The sequence below is a fragment of the Lutjanus erythropterus genome, chromosome 1 (assembly GCF_056507025.1).
Source record: "Lutjanus erythropterus isolate fLutEry1 chromosome 1, fLutEry1.hap2, whole genome shotgun sequence".
In the NCBI taxonomy this organism is placed as follows: domain Eukaryota; kingdom Metazoa; phylum Chordata; class Actinopteri; order Lutjaniformes; family Lutjanidae; genus Lutjanus; species Lutjanus erythropterus.
Genome location: NC_139317.1, coordinates 20,882,009 through 20,899,991, shown reverse-complemented (window position 1 = coordinate 20,899,991; position 17,983 = coordinate 20,882,009). Strand labels below are relative to the sequence as shown.

General features: G+C 39.7%; 1 protein-coding gene across 3 annotated transcripts in view; it reads right to left on the bottom strand.

Moving 5' to 3' along the window:
- Positions 1-1,116: 1,116 nt before the first annotated feature.
- The window catches only part of dagla (diacylglycerol lipase, alpha), a 52,259-nt gene continuing 35,392 nt past the window's right edge, over positions 1,117-17,983 (bottom strand). Inside the window, exons 15-21 of one of the 3 annotated variants that reach the window (XM_084716409.1) lie at positions 15,787-15,855; positions 15,619-15,691; positions 15,004-15,212; positions 12,271-12,397; positions 6,249-6,415; positions 5,815-5,880; positions 1,117-4,712 (exon numbers count right to left, since the gene is read on the bottom strand). In XM_084716409.1, the coding sequence (XP_084572535.1) occupies positions 3,608-4,712; positions 5,815-5,880; positions 6,249-6,415; positions 12,271-12,397; positions 15,004-15,212; positions 15,619-15,691; positions 15,787-15,855 (1,816 nt within the window). In that variant the 3' untranslated portion in view covers positions 1,117-3,607. Of the gene's footprint in view, positions 4,713-5,814; positions 5,881-5,959; positions 5,978-6,248; positions 6,416-12,270; positions 12,398-15,003; positions 15,213-15,618; positions 15,692-15,786; positions 15,856-17,983 lie in introns of all 3 variants that reach the window. The other 2 variants (XM_084716395.1, XM_084716403.1) reach the window with 2 other exon arrangements.

Genomic DNA, 17,983 nt, shown 5'->3' with positions numbered 1-17,983 from the left:
TAAGGCCTGTGTCAGGTTGATACTGCCAAAAAAGTATGTTTATTAATATTTTAATCAAATCTGCAAATCCAAATCATGTAATATAACAATTCTTGTCCTTTCCACACTTGAAAATGGAGCATGAAGCTAACTGGGAAATGATTCAGTATATTCTGAGCTGGCTGCAAAGTTTGCATTGGAGGTTATTGGTTTTGTTTTGTACTTGTTACAGCATTATAATGCAATCTTTCCCAAAAACACATTTAAAAACAAGACTGAAGTTAGACTTCATAAAAGCAACCTTATAATCCAATCCATTTTTAAGTAAAAATTGTATTTAAGATATTTTAAGGCCTAAAATTCAAATGATTGGTTTTTAAGATTTTGAGACTTTTTAAGGTCCTGCAAAAACCCTGATGCAGACCCAGAAAACTGCAACATGAACTCTATTTTGACTCATTTAAATACAGTTACTAACACAGCTGCACAAATTAGTTGATCAATTAATTTGTTAAACTACTATTTAATTATTTGCAGCTATTTTGATAATCAATTAACCATTTGGAAACATTTTTTGAGGAAAAAATCCACAGACTGTCTGACTTCAGCTTCTCAAACATAAATATTTTCTGATTTCTTTCGTCCTCTATGACAGTCAATGAACATCTTTGGGTTGTTGACAAAACAAGACATTTGAGGACAGCGCTCAGCGACGCGGTTACCAAACAATTTAAACAACAGTTTAAACAGTTAGTTATCAAAATTTTTCATAATTTTCTGACATTTTATGGAGAAAAGAACTAAGCGATTAATTGAGAAAATGACTGACAGATTACTCCAGCGGTTTTCAGACTGGGGTCCAGGGACCAACAGGGGTCCTTGAGTGGGTTGTGGGCGTCCCTCCTATGATTTTAATTGATTTCATTATTTAGAATTTGGAAAGGGGATTCCTTGAGACAAAGCCCTCTCAGATTGGGGTTTGTGGGCTAATGTGCATCTATCTTGTGGACCCTTGACACGAAAAAGTTTGGGAACCTTTGGATTAATGAATAATGAAAATAGTTGTTGCAGTTGCCGCCCTAGTGACAATAGTACATCAATAGTATATGCTAAAAGAGATAAGACAGAAATTCGTAGTTATTTTCATAGTTTGCAGTTTATTCCATTACAGGCAGGGCAGTGAGGGGGAGGGCTTAAATACATTCTCATTGTGGGGCAGGAGAGGAAGGGAAGCAAACCAGGTAAACATGGACAAGACATAGTTGAATTATTCCTCTTTCAATATAGACCAATTTGTAGATCTGCCAATAGTTTGAATAAATAACTTTCAGATGAAATATTTTCTCTATATGTCAATACTGATATCTTTTAATATAGTCATTATCTCCTTATTGTTATATAGTTGTTTTCTACATGACTCTATTGGAATTTTTTTAGACATCTGCATAAATAATTACACATAGAAGATGGTGCTGTACACATCATGGTGGAAAGTATTGTAGTGCGTTCTTCCAGCAGTGTTTAGTTTATGACCGGCTGCAAGCAAAGCTACTGAAAGTAGGGAATTGCTGGCCCAACCTTAGTGTATTTTGTGAGAATGACTACTGGGACTGGCAGCATGATTTGAGTAGTGTCAGACTGTAAACTGGCTGGAACGGTATGCTGTGAGTAACCACAGCAAATCTTTTTTCCAAATAGAGAAGAGTGTGCAGATCACTATGGTGACTCCAGGCTTAACGGTGGCGTTGCACCAAAAAAGGTCACTGTGAGCAGGCTGTCACTCTGCAGCACGTCTGTCTCAGCACTATGAAACATTTGTAAAAAGAGCATATTGTCACCATGCCATGGCAGAATGTCAAATACTTTTCCACTCGGACAGAAAAAAAGCTGAAATATATAACTCCTTACATTTGGGAAAGTCTTAAAAAGTTCTCCACACTGTCCCAAAAAAAACTGAGATAAAAACCACTGACATCAAACCAATCTGTTGCAAGAGCAATAAGGATAATAATACCATCAAATATAGCAAGAAAAGTGATAACAACATTAACTGTAATAAATAATGCAAATTGTGAGCCACCTGTTAATACACAGAGTGATATGGAAGATTGTATGCCACTTACAGTATTTAGAAGTGGCATATGTAATGTTCCAGCCCATTTATTCATGATTCAGTCCAACCTCAAGGATGTTTGAGAGGAACCACATTAAAGGGAAGCAAACACCTTGACGTCCAAGATGATCGAGAGCACCTTGAGAACAAGAGGAAAAATGATATCCTGGGACACTTTTAGGATACACAGTTTGGTCCTGTCTGATGACCTGGGCTTTTAGTTTACACATAGTATTGTTTCTGGACATGTTTAGAGCTTATTTACTGTAATTTCATGACAAGACTTGTTCTATACCAGCCATGCTACTCTGAAATGCATAAAGCATGCAGACCCTGACCTGGGCTCATTGCTAAGAGCTCTCCAAAGAGAAAAGGTACAGTAGTTATGAGACTATTAGCAAGTACATTATTGGTTCAAACCCAAAGTACAGAGTTTGTGTTTGAGGAATGAAAGCCATGGCAGTGTTTTTAAGGTCAGGATGGCATCTTTTCCGCGGTGTTGCTGTGTAACAGTCTGTATGGGAACCAACAGAATGGCTAGGGAAGGAGATAATGAACTTAGCATGTGTTTAAATAAAGCAATATATCCATATACATATACAAAATTACATCTCATAAATACATTTGGCAATACAATGTATTAAATTTTTTGGCAAAGGGTGGGGCGGGTAAATTGAGCAATATGATGTGTGCAAGAGTATCCAAATGTCAATCTAAGTGGCTTATTGACAATTTCTCTCTTTAAAAATAAAGAAAAAAAAACTTCTTCATGCACTATAAAGAGTAACCAAAAGACTCAAAAACATCCATAGGCGTCTGTAATAACTTTTGTCACAATCACTACATTTTTAAGACACATGAATTCTCACCAATGTAACACACTTACTCTCTCTTTCCCAAAGTCAATTCTTTATAGACCTGAGGAACATTTCTCATAATGTCTTCTCACCTCTACTGATTGACGAACATGTCCGTTCTTCACATTCCTGATTTAAAAAAATAAAAATAAAAGTAAAAGCTGGAGCTGCTGGAGGGTGCAGGAAGTCGTACAGTACATCAACTCGGATGATGTGCCTATGCTAACCTCTTCTACAGTGTTAGTTTTTTGAATCCCTGCTCAGTTAACTGTTCTCCCTTTAGATTTTTGTGAAGTCAGGGAATTGATGTAATGCTGACGCGTCCCTGCTGTACGTGGGCGAGACGATTTTGGAATGGCATTGTGAAGCTACAGTTAGATTATATTCACCCATAAGCAGTACAGCCCCCTGGCATGCAGAGAGAGGTATCTTTTTTTTTCTTAGTCATTGCAATAGTGTGAAAATGCTATAAACAGCGTTCGAAGGAGACACCTGAAGAATGGAGATAGTTTGTGACGTTTTGGTCCGTCAAGTTCTCAAGATCTCTGATGAGTGACTGCATTCCACCGCATGCATGTACTGTGATATGTTTTCAAATTTGGATGACTGCACATCTCGATTTAGAGCAAAGGACCATTGGAGGAGTCACGGGAGCACACTACACCATAGAGGATAGCGTGTTCTCCTCAGGACAGTGGCAAGGGGTAGATGTTCGTAGCGAGTGTATGGCAGGCAGAGCGCCCTCGCCAGGGGAGAGGTCGTTGAGCTCCTCGGATGACGACAGAGGGAAGGAGGGTGACAACGAGATGCCCGAGGAGGGGTCGGCAGATCCAGCAAAAGTGCGTGGGGGTTTGGGGACGAGGTTAGGCTCCAGTGTTGCTCTGGCCAGAAGTTGTTTATCATCCAACTGCTGTCCATCTCCGAGACACTCACCTTGCCCGAAGGAGCCTCGGCCTGACTCTGACTCGCCGTCAGACAGCTCCAGAGGTGGCGAGCTGCTGCCATCCAGTCTGAATAGAGAGTCTAAGTACTGGGCAAACTCCAGCACTGCCTGGCTGGGGTTCCCGTTGGATAGTTGGGGTGGAGGAGTAGAAGCTGCCGGCCTGGTCTCTGCACTTAACTGTTTGTCTGCTGCCTCCAGCTCCCAATCTTCCTTTTCTCTATCTATTGGTCTAGAACTGATCTGCGGGCTGAGTGGAGCGTTCGGAGTGCTCCCTGGGCTGTAGACGCCAGGCATCTGTTGGTGATCCTCGTCAGGAAGCATTTTTGGGTTGACATTGAGCTCTGGCTTGAAAGGCTGAGCCAAGACACTCTGGTTTAGCAGAGCTGGGGAATCGTGTCCGCTGTAGCGAGGTGTGGCAGGAGACAGCCGCATGGGGTAATCCGGGGTGGACCTGGTTTCCAGTGGGGTAAAGAAGGGCCCAACCTCACCCAGGTGCTCCGGCGTCGACTGACAGAGGCAGTCAGCAGCCAGGAGTTCAGTGCGAGAGCTGAGAGATGGGTTCTCCTCTGGGATCGGTGCATCCAAAGGGAACGGGAGGCTACTCAGCATCGGGGAACCCCTTAGTGCAGCCGAGGAGCGTCGGGAATCCAGACTATAGAGCGACTCGGCATCTGAGAGGCTCTCCATGACAGCCAGTGGTGCTTTGCGGTCCCTCAGCTCCACTGCCAGGCGCTCCCGTGCTCCACGCAGCACTACAGGCACTGGGGGAGGAGGGCACTCAGAGAAACCATCCAGAGATATTTCAGACTGGGCACATGAACTAGAGGAGAGGAGAAGAACGGGTTGTAGAGTAGTGATGGGGAAAGGAGAGGAGAGGGGATCCGAAACACAAGACAGACATGAAAAACGGGTCAAAACAACTTACGGAGGGTTAAAGGAGGGAAAAATGTGGACATATTAGTATTTAACCCATAACTACAATACAACGCTAATTCCAAAAAAGTGGGAATGCTGTGTAAAATGTAAATAAAAACTGTTGTTTGAGAACAATATTTTTCTCAACATTGCACCACCTACAATTCATACTGTCATTAAAAGATTCAGAGAATCTCTGCACATAAGAACCAGGGCTGAAAACCAACATTCAATGCTCATGACCTTCGATCTGAGCACTGCATTAAAACAGACATGATTATATAAAGGTTATTATTACATGGGGTTGGGAACAGGTTGGAAAACCACTGTTGGTAAACACAGTTTGTTGCCACACCAAAAAAATGCAAGTTAAAACTCTACCATGCAAAGATAAAGCCATATATCAAAGAGAATTGTGAAGCAAAAAATATGACAACAGAGACCCCTGACTGTTGAGCACCTGAAGTCATATATCAAGCAAGAATGGGAAAAGGTTTCACTTTCAAAAATTCAATAATTAGTGTCTTCAGTTCCCAAATACTCACTTCATGTTGCTAAAAGAAAAAGTGATGCAAGTAAGCGGTGCATGCCTCTGTCCCCTTTTTTTTGGCTTGTGGTGTAGGCATCAAATTCAGAGTGTATATTTACAAAAAACAATAAACTGGATCAGTTTGAACATTAAATATCTTGTCTTTGTATTGTATTCAATTAAATATCTTGTCTTTGTACTGTATTCAATTGAATATAGGTCAAATGCAAATCATTGCATTCTGTTTTTATTTCCATTTTACACAGCATCCCAACTTTTTTGAAATTGGGGTTGTAGATTCTACAGACTAGGTGAACACTACTAGCAAAACATTACATTGATGAAAGAAAGAACAGAGAAAAGGAGAGACTGGGGGGCCAGACGTGAATCCTAGTGGCATATATGCTCTTGTATTAGCATCTAATACAGGAGAGGTAACATCATAATTTGACCATGACTACCAGGAGTTCACACTGACTTTGGACAGGGGCTAAACCAGAGAGGGCGAGGTGGAAACTGAATACTACCATACGTTGTAACTGCTCTGTGGTCAGACAGCGTGCATGCGTGCATGAGAGAAGGGAGCACATTATGCAAAATTAGTATTGGCATGCTTTGCTTACCGTGACAATGGTTTTTGTCTTGTTTTTTTTAACAAAACGAAACAGACAGAAATGATGATTTTGAGAAAACAATAAAGTAGCAGTTAGTAGCAGTAGTCTTGTTTAGTACTGGCTAGATAGTTCAATACATATTAGACATGTCCCCATGGTTATCCCTACAGTTTAGGAAGCCGTTTGCTCCATTATGTATAAAGTTAGAGGGGGAACTGAATGTACAAAGGATCAAACAAACTGTTTCATATATTCTTTCAGGCTCCAACACACCCACAGTGGTGCCTGGTGTACTAACCGAACACTACTGTTCCTGCGGTGGTGGGTTGTAGGCGTTGGCTGCTGAGAAGTCGTTGATGCATCCATGAATATGGACTCTGGGTTTAAGTCCACTTCTGTGGGGCTCACCATGATCTTGGCTGCTGACAGCAAAGCTGTTTTCCCTTTGTTGTAGTTCTCCAGCACCTGTCACAAGCACAGAGGTACACACAGACATGTGTGACTTGACAGATCAAAGCATGGTGAGAGCAGGAAGGCAGGGAGGATGAACAGAATCACAAATGCATACAAAAAGACACAAAAGCACAGTTCTAACTGGGAAAAAAAAACTTCTGATATTGCACTGAACCAATACACTTTTCTTATTACTGGCTAATTTTGCAAACCAAACAAATTTTTCTACTACCCTCTCAAAAACATTGTTCATGCCAATTTATGACAGTAAGTGTGCTTACATGCACACTAATACCCTGGTTAAGATTGAGTTTTTGGAGTATTCCAGTTATCTGTTGCACAAGTGAATGTCATATCCTGGTTTTAAGAAACTTGGATATGCTACCTGGAGTACTCTAATAGAAACACTGTATATTGACTGGCATACTGTGGCATGTACATCCTTTATCCTGTTTTATCCACCTGCAGGCTGAAGATTAGACACCTGGATAATGTTAGAATCATCCATACATGGATATACATTGATATCAATAACCAGGTTTTTCATGTTCCATATAAATACTGTGAACTGAATATGATAAAAAAACAGGATAAGGCTCAAAACCAGGATACTTGTGAGCATGTAAAGGCAGTCTGTGTCAGCAGGTGGGATGAAAAAACTCCCAAAAGGTTTAAATAAATCAACAGACACAATTCAAAGGCCATTAATATTTTGGGAATGCAACATCAATGCACACATGATCCACAGATGTCATTTATCAGATATAAGAAGCATAAATACAAGACGAATGACTAGTTATGCATTTGGATAACCTTTGGTAAGATTATAATGGCTTTCAGTGACATTGTCCGAGAAACCACTAGATCTATATTCAGCTGCATATACAGTATGATTACATCTATTATTAAAGCACAGTGTAGTTCAGATAAATGTAAGTGCAATCTAAAGGTGAGCTTCCACCTACTCCAGCTGACATTAAAACACCCACAATGGAGTCATAATGCCTGAGCAAGAACTATGCAAGACCTACAGTATGATAAGGGATAGTAAAACATACGCCAACTGCATGTGCAACTTCAAAAACATTCAAGAAAACCCTGTGAACCACACAATGTTAACTGTGTTAATAGTTAAATGTGTTAGGAGAACAAACATTGACAGCAAATCACATCAACACACAATCACATATATTTGGTTAACTTTAATGAGTTAAAACACTTGGTGGAAGCACATTATGACAAACACCAGTAAGACATGAAAACATAAATAAAACATTTAATTCATGTGACAATGGAACACAAAATGTAAAACAGAGATTAATGCAAACAGTGAAAATCTTAGGGAACAGGTTCTGTATGGTGAAAATGGCATTAAACAAGCATTTATTATGACTGGGGTTATGCAGATGGTTATGGATCACAAATGAGAACATGGCAATGTTACATGTGTGAGTGTGACCAATGATACATGAGGACAAGAAGGACAAGGAGGAGGACAAAGTACAGCAAATATTTGGCACTAACAATATTTAAACATATCACCTGCAAAGACAAACAAACAAACAACCAAAAGAAAAATTAGACTGCAGAATCTGTATCCAGAGAGACAATTTTATACTTGGACTTTTGCATTATGCAATAATGCAGTACTGCAGCCCCTACAGCCATAGATTCATGACATATATTATTTATAAAAGCACGATGTGGAGGACAAAAAAATACAATTCAAGTTTTCAAGAGTCTTGTTAATGAAAACCCTCCACTGCGCAAAGTCAGTAATAAGAAGAAATTAGAAATTTGTCAAGACTCAGTGAGCAGCAATTTTACAGCAGAGCAGTGAAGCTGAGCAGAGTACTCCATATTTACACATTTGTTCCCCCTTGCCACTCCATCTGCTGCTGATGAGTAACTGACAATTCCTTGAAGGGATTATGAGTGAGGAAAAGCTGAATGTGTGCTTTCAAAGAAGGCAAAAAAGGGAGAAGATATCCAGAGAGGAGAGCTGCAGCTACTGAAAAACCTCAGCCAAGAAGGAAGAAAGAGCAGTTGATGTGGAAGAAATTAGGTTACCATGGAAACTTTGTGAATACAAAGAAAACTTGTTAGCTCGAGGAACGGGGTTAGCAAGTTCATGCCACAGCACTTGACCAAATGTACCGTAGCTGTGAGAGGAATGGAGAAGAATGAAGGGGTGATGTGAGGAAAGATGGATGATGAAGCTCATTAAGAAGAGAAAAGAGCGCAGGTGGGTTTGGACTCATCATACGGGGTTGTGAAAGGCCGCTTTTACTCTCCTCTAAGGTTTAAACAGATTACATATTCTTGTACTATTATATACACCATTATGATGAGCTATTGAATGATGAAACTGGCCACACCTCTTTGTTGTGGAAACATATCTATTGCCCGTACTTGCTACGTCAATCCTTCATTCTTTTCATTTTCCTGTTTCCTACTTTCCTGGAACACCTTTTGATGGCATTCAGCAAGCCTGCCTGGACTTGCTACATCCAGCCACCAGTTTTATGTGTAAGTGGAAAGAAAGGTAGTAGGAAGCCTTAACGACAAGAGAGAACATTTTTCCAGCTTCTCCTCAACTGCTTTACCAGTTGAGCTCCTCTGCATTCTAGTCTTTTGTGGCTTCTTTTAGTGGAGGATTGGCTGGCACTCTCCACTTCCTCTGTGATGACTTTTTAAGTGTCAGTATAAGTATTTTAAAAGGGAAAATATTGCACTTTTCAAGTCCAGTCAGTGTTGATAGTAAAGGTAGTCAATTGAAGCAACTGTCAGAGAAAGAGTTCTCCTGTTGTAAAATCTGTTGTTCTTTCTGCATCCTGTGACGTGGAAGAACTTCAGGCTATTTCAGCCATGATTTATACTCTCTACCTCTGGGTAGCATGCTAGATGAGTATTTTTGACACCTAATGCTAAGTTTTGGCCAACAAGGTAATAGCTTTAGGCTTGGGTGGTGATATAAACCCACACTGGCGTGGGCACCAGATGTAGGCACTGCCTGCACGGGTCAGCAGGCAGGAGAACTCATCTTTCTTGGTTCATTTACCATCAATACTGACTGGTCAATCACATCAAAAGTGCCAAATTTTCCCTTTAATAGGGCCTTTCTCCAAAGACTGTCACCAATTTTCACATATAAACTGAGAACAATGTCCTGAGAATCAGGTCAGAACAATGGCTACATTTACAGGCACACTAATTTTCCACTGTTATTCAGAATGTGATTTTAAATTTGATGTCATGTAAACTTGAAGTCATCCTACTGGATGTTTCGAATTAGACCTCAATATGAATGAAATATATTCTCTGATTAAGATAATAATAATAGTCAGATTTGTGACACGTTTCCTCTTGCCTATTTACAGTCAACTCTGTGTTGTAAACAATCTAAATAGCCAACAGGCTTTTAGATACGCGAAAATAACACCAGCCTTTTCAAGAAGATGATTTAACAACTGAAAGGGGCGGCCATGTTCATGTGATCGCACAAGTCCGCCATCAGTGGGAAAACTTATGCATGGGTCCATGTAAACCAGAATATGTGAAGAAAATTCATTTTCATTAGTCACATGAACACTTTAGCAGGAATATTGTCTTTGTCAGAATAAGGGCAAATACTGAAGTATTTTGTGCATGTAAACAGAGCGACTGTCAGAATTTTCCTTCTTACACATGTATCACAGAACTGGAGATTGTCCACATCAGACGTGTTCTCACATGTTGGAAATACTCTGTATGGTTTAGGTCAGGGGTGACGCCTGCAGAGTGTGCCCGAAGAAGAAGACTGATCTGTAATTATCACTGTTTTTGCACTGATATCAGCACAAGCCGAGTCTCAAAATTAACTAACTGTGATGGAAATGGAGAGAGGTGATAGACACAGATGACAGCATGACTCCAGTCTGCTTTCCCTGCAGGAAAGACACATAGTACACTGGGATTTTATAACTGGACGCACACTGACTTTCTTTGACTGTCTCGAAACCCAATGCTTTCACATCACAGATGACAAAGAAAGACACTAAAAGGTGAGGTAAAAAAATGTGACTCATTATGGCTGATACCCAGACTTTGGATTAGGGCTGGCAGGGTAAAGTCCAGGGCAACTAATGCGGACATTTGCGTAGTGCTCCTCTGGATGCTGTCCAGGTAAGTGCACAGTTTCAGCGCATGTGTGAAAGAGGCCTTAGACAAGGCTAATACTGGCTCATAAAGTCTATGCAAGAGAATCAGAAGAACTGTTTGGCACTTCTTGCATAGAGCTTTGTGATGTCACTATCTTGATAGGAGAATTTTCTGTTTGTATGCAATTAGATACATCAGTTATGATTTCAGTCAAAGGAGCAGCAGCAATTGCATCTACAGAAGGGTGAGACTTGGGTGGGTCTGGTTGGGATTCTGGTGGAATGCATGAATCATCATCAGCTGAAAGTGTTTCTGTTTGAGGGTCAGAAGTGTTGTTAGAAAAAGGGGGATCAGAGACCGTGCACGGCTGTGAGGCAGAAGTAGAGTTTGACAGAGGAGGAGGAGTAAGAACAGACTCAGCATCTAAAAGAGAGGGAGAAGCACCAACAGTCAAAGGGACAGGGACAGCCTCTGTCCCAGCGAGGGAGGCGTTGGTAGACAGGTCTTTGTGTGTGGGAGATGAGGAATCAGAGGGAAGAGGATAAGAGTTTAATTCTGTTTGTGAGGGGATCAACACAGTGGTACTGCCGGTGGGCTGACAGACTTCCAGTTCCTCTGCTTCCGAGTATTCCTGCTCAGACAGGAGACAAAATGGTTCCAGTACCTGCAGAAACACCAGAGGTATCATACTACAGACTAGGCACAGCAGACGTTAACACACACCCACACCCACACCCACACACCCACACACACACACACACACACACACACACACACAAATACACTTCTACAGAGCCTAATAATCGAGACATACCAACACAGGTACCACAAATTAATGGAAAAACCAAGAAGAAACATTTTATACACAGAGGAAAAAAAACGTACAACCTTAACTCTTCATCCACAAGAAAAGTGCAATTCCCAAAGTGGATCCGTCACATGCAAACATACACTTAAACACCCTGTTATATGAAGAGATGCTTGTGATTCATACACTCAAAGACCAGAGGACACCATGAAACCAACCAGGAGTGAACATTTCCCCATGCTTTGAAACTGGAGCAATGTGAAAAAACAAAAAAAAAAACAAAAGGCGTTGTTCGTAAGTTGTGGGTTAATGAAAGGTTACATGCAGAAATTCACCTTATACTGTACTTAGACTCAATCCTCCAAATCTTTCAAAAATAATTTTAACTGATCATTTAAGGGGCATACAACTGAAAAGAGGATATCTGATAATTTTCTGGATAAAATTTCTTTTCAAATTAGTTTAATCTTTAAAGGTTCTTTTCCTGGCATAAATGACAGAACGTTTTCCCTTTTACAACTAATAATAATTTGAACTCTGTGTAGAAAAAAAACTATAGATAAATATATCACATTTATATGCACATGTGACTAGATAACCACTGGCTGTTTTAGCTTCTAATTAGGAAAAAGCTTTTGAAAGCATCAGGGCATTTTTTTTGTTTTTATTTGTCTATAAAGTGGATTAGTATTACATCTGGAGTCCAAGTATGACTATGACTCCAGATAATGGTATTTACATTTTTTTTAGTTGCTAGTCACCAGGTTTAGTCGAAATGCCATAATTAGTTCCTCTGTTACACAGTCTCATAACCCATCAATTCAGTTATCCAGTGCTGAAAATCAGGGACAAGATTTAAAAACTGTTTCAAATAACCCCCAGCAAAATCCATCTGCATGCACACAGATAATATACAGACCTTGTTTAGGCCCTCCATCACCATGTGGGGCATGTGCTCATTAAGCATGGCGGGTGATATGATGACCTCATCGAAGGCCTTGTTGTCCCCCCACAGAGCTGAGTAGGTTGGCTCCTCCTGGCCACAGCTACAGAGAAAGGGAGAGGGAAAATCTGTCAACTGCAGAAGATGAAGTAAACAAATGGTAAAAAAAAAAAAAAAAGATATGCAAGTGAGGTTAGTCCTTTGGTCCATTAAATGTCAGAAAATAGTGTTCTCAACCTCATCCTCATATATCTTGTTTTATAGACCGCTCAAAGATATTCAGTTTACTGTCACAGAAGAGTAAAATTATCAGACAATATTCACATTTGAGAAGCTGAAATCAGAGAATTCTGACATTTTTCATTAAAAGAATGACTCAAAATGATCAACTGAGTATGAAAAGTTGGTGAAAGTAGTTAATATGGCAGTAAATATTGTACTGTGGACTTTTTATCATGGCACTGTATCCTGAGTTTTAGGTGTCATTATATCCCTACTATGTATCATATATATCAATCTGTGTATATGCTTAGTATGATATGCTCAATATGAAATCTGTAATGTGTATTGTCTCACTACTTTGTGACTGATGACAACTTGCAATAGGTAGGGTGTGTCACATGTGGTTGCAAGATGGATTACAATAATTTAAGGTGGCAAATCTGAAAAAGAGTCTTGTGCTCCAAATGTCACTGGCAGTAAAAAATTAATTTTTACCAGAGAGATTTGGTGTGCTCATCTATGTGTTTCAGCTCTGGAAGACATATGTTGACAGCCTGCCTTAGTATCCTTCACTCTCAATACAGGACATGTGGGTGAGGTATAATCTAGGCAAGAACCGCCCACATTGGGACCCGTGGGCAAAGGTTAGCCCACAATAAGGATTAGTAAATTGCTGTTCATGCTGTTTTATTTTTGTGAGGCTATTAGAAAAAAAGTGGTGACGTAGGTTACTGCGCTGATGCCCTCCTCTCGCTCAACCTGGGGCATTTATATGTAGCAACATCATCATGCTGAAACCTACATCAGATCAATGGGAAAATGCAGAAGGGCCTGGAAAAACAGCCTGCTGACACTAAACATACAAACATTGACCAATTTAATGTTCAGATTTGAATACATAAGAAACACTACTGGGAAGCTACAGAATGAGAATAATATGAAACAACAAAAAAATAATGGACCTGCTCTTCAAATATGTAGGATCCCTAATTATTTTTCATGAGCTTTGAGTAATACTTTGTTAGTCAACTAAGGGAACCTCTGATCCTAGTAACATTTTGCATCTTAACAATACAATAAAATAGGTGTTGCACCTCTATAGACTTCCTTTGAGGTGGCCTGGAATATAACCATCAGTTACCTTTTACCTTTGATTGTGTTATAGAAGTCATAAACACTTAAACCCAACCAGACAGTGTTATCTAACTTGACAAGTGAATAAAGATAACAAAATATAATTTTTCCCAGATGTATTACAACTGTTGTTGCCATCTCATATCACAGATACGTCTTTTATCTTTTTCAATATACAGAAAGACATCCACCTGTTACCCATAAGACCACTGAAATGTATTCTGGCCTGAGATTAAAGCCTAGCTGATGCAGGATGTGTGTGTGTGATACCAGTGTCGAATACTATCAGTATCAAAACTGAATCATCTCTACACATTATTGATAAAGATGTGTATCTCCATTTGAAATATATTCCCATGCTGTACAAAATTAAAACCAGCAGGCATGAAGGAACAGGTATGACAGACAGGAAGATTATAAAATAATATATTAGACAGTGCAGCAGAGAGCACAGATAGAAAAACAGGGTGTCCCTCATGACACACTGTAAACTCACACTGTCCAGAGTATGCAGTGTATACATTTTCCTACTGAGCTGCCAGCTCTTTTATGTCACAGGTGTGAAACAAATATAAAGATTTGCTTTGAACTCCATGGATCAGTTATACAACCACTTGACCATTTGAGAGCTGGAGATTCATGGTAAAAATGTACGTTTTGCAGAAAGATGAGCTTTTAGCACCAATAGCACTCAACTGATGGCTGATCTCACTTCTGTGAGACGTCTTCAGCCAATGACAGTAAAACAGAAATAGAACTAAATTTAGGGATTTAATGGTAATTAATAACAATTTGGAAGGAGAGTAATCATACGCACATCAAGTAACAAGGCTACAAGAAACAATGCCAACAAAAAAATATAACGCCTGCACACTTGCTCCCTGCCATAAAAGTTTTATAATGACAAAATTTTGATCCCACTTGGATCTTCGTCTGGTCGGAATGTTAGAACAAAAGAAACCACATCCCTATTTAAATATGATGTACCTCAATAGGCTGACAAGCTCTGTCAGGTGTGGTTAACCATTCACATTGCACATTAACAATGCAATAAATTACATGGAAAAATACACAGAGAAAAACAGTACTTTTGTGCATCTTCTTCTATGTAATTGACTGAATTACATAGAAATTAAATTGAACTACCGGCTGTCACAGAGCTTGTCAGCCTATTGAGGTGCATGATGTGTAAATATTGATTTGGTTTCCATTGTTCAAACATTCTGACCTGACAAAGGTCCAAAGTGGGATCGAAACACTGTCATTATTAAACTTTTGTGGCATGGAGGAAGGGTGCAGGCCTTTTTTCTATTAATAATAATCTACCCACGGCTTTTGAATCAATTTTCTCACCATGTCTCTGGAGGATGGTTGTGCACGACGTGGATGATCCTGCCAGGAGGGTAGAGGGGGGTGGAGGCTGAAAGGGCAATGCTGAGGTCACTGGGGTGGAGCCACAGGCGACTGCTGGGGGGCGCCGCTGGCTGAGACTGAGGATCATCATCCTCAAGTGGAAGCTCTGATTTCGGGATGCATTTGGTGCCTCCCGCAATGATCCTCCACTGGTGCAAAGAAAAATACATTTTAGTTATGCAACTTAACATCTGATTCTAAATTTATGTTCTGTATATTGTATGTTTTTCTGCAGCAGCCAGTGGTGAACTAAATGACGCTTTAATTACTACAGAGATACTGTGACTGCAGAGTTGTGAGAGGCTGTTTGAAAGCCTTAAGCTTATTCTAATGAGCCACTGCAAAAGGAGTGTTAGAAAAGTGGGATTATGTAGTGGATTTTGATAGGTGAAAATGAATTTTTTTTTTTTTTGGCACAGGATGTTCTTGGTGAGACCAGCTGGTAGTACACTGTGCCAGTTTCTTAGATATTTCTTTCTGATGTTTTTTCATTACACAAAGGGTCTAAAAGTCTCTCTGACTGTCACCTTCCGCAGAGTCAAGAGATTAAATCACCTTTGGCTTGTTACTTTTCTGTAAGACCTCCAGAAGGTGGCGTCGGAAACCCTCTAGTTGTGACAGGCCAAGCCTAGGAGAGAGCAGCAGCAGATATGTTTGTTGTGGTAATACTGCAGCAAGGTGAAGTTAATAAGCACAGTATATTTGATATAGTCCAAGAATTACCTTGGCACCAGGTCTTTTCCTAGTACGACAGATGTGACAAACTCTTTAGAGTACTCCATGGCATCCTCACTGTGTAAATAAAAGAAAAACAGTTAAATTGAGTCAGTAGGACATGTGGAGAGAGGAAAGGGTGTGGACTGAAAGGAAACTAAGTTCTCTGCACACATGTCAAACAAATATTTGTCTTAAACCTTCAAAACAACCAGAAGCCACCTGAAGCCAATAACAGGATATGATAGCCTGTACACTGATCTACATCAAATATCAGGGGAATACATCTATCTGAACATATCCACACAAAGTTATATAATCTGTAAATGGACAGCAAGAGAAAAATATTAAAACAATAATAGAAAATAGAAACCCTGCCCTTCAAAGGAAGTGGACCCTCCCTTCTCCTTTGCTTATGTGTCATAATATAAACAGGTGCAAACAACTCCATTTCCACATTTGATCTGCATGTGAATGACTTACTAAAAAAAGACATCAAGTGTGATCTCACAGCTTTGAAAAGAACATGATCAAGGGTGCCTGGAAAACAGGTTTAAGCGTTTTTGCTGTTTGAATGGGGTGAGCAAGACGAGTGAATAACGAATGTACTTGGACACAAAAAACATTATCAAAGCTTTTGCTAAGAGGGCAATGGCTCTTGATTGATGTATATGGGAGAGTTGGAGTAGCTACAGCACAAGAGTAAACAGCCCAATGCAATTGTGGTGCACAATAACAAAATTACACAGCATTTCTCTTCTGCTTTTATGGCTTCTATCTGTTGATGAATGGGGAAAAAGGTTGCATGGTCTGATAAATCAAGGTTGCAACTGTAACCGCTACTACAACAAACACAGCATGTGGCCTAAATGAGACCCACAGGATCCATCAGGTAGTGTTAAAACTATACAGTCTGATGAGTCAATGTAATGCCGGATCAGGGGCATTTGTGACATTCAGGGGAGCATTAAGAACTATAGATTGAAGTTTTGATGCCAAAGTACACCTTAACACCATATAATACCATGTTCATTCATTGTAGCTAACGTGTACCCACAAGAGGATAGGTATTATTCAGGTAATATTCAGTAGAGTTGTGACTGTAGGAACATTCAGGTGAAACAATGTTCCTTGTCAGGCACAATCCTCTTATATCCCAACTTTTGGCATGACTTTGAGAGTAGGATTTGTAGAAAGGATTATCTTCAGCATATTCTATACATATTAAGACAAGTGACAATTTAAAGTAAAACCCTACATTAAATGGTGTTACGACAAGCTTCCAGTATAGCTTCAGAGCTTCTTGGCAGAGATTCTACAATCTATGAAACACCAATGAAGGCTTTATTCTCATTTATTCTTTCTTCTCTTTTATTTCTTCAGTCACGCAGTATCTTCTGATCCAAATTAGTAGAGTACATAGGTGTAACTGATGATACTAATCACTCAGGTCGAACAGTCATGCTGCTGCTATTGTACATGTTGGCCAAAGATAACACATTACAAGCTCTGCAAATAATATGAAAAGGTATGCATGTCCTCCTTAGTAGGTGGCTCTGAAGTGTTAAAAGTGTTGAAAACATCATGTGGCTAGATGAAAGCAGATATAGTACACTAGATACAGTACAAATTCAATGTTTGTTCCTTATTTTGCTGATCATTTTTACCTGTTGTCTTAATACCGGTATGTTTAATACGGTTATAGAGCATATCTGTATTGCCAGATACCGTGAGAGTATGCTGACAAGACAGAGACAGGTCTTGAACCAAATTTATTTTCTCCTGATTTGTCTGTCTGAATAAAACCATAGAGACAGAACACAATGTGTCGTACTTGCCCATCAGAAGGGAAAACAATCAGCACCACAATATGCAACCAAGGGCTGAAATGCTAACAAAGTGACTGTAGCTGGCTAAAAACATTAAATTTCAGCATGTCAGATGATTATTTTATTTTATTATTTTGCCCACCCAAAGAAAAGGTATATTGACAAACTATAGTGCCTGTGTATCTTAGTGTCCTTTTTTGTTACCTTGCTTTTCTACAAGAAATGATGGTACTGAATGGCGAACAATGTAATACTTTCATACTTAGAACTATTTGATCGAATCACCAGCTAAGATCGTCATTTATTCTTGTTATGTTATAACAGATTTAGATTAAACCTCTTATGTTTGTCTGGACATATTAGCAGCTGTAATTTAA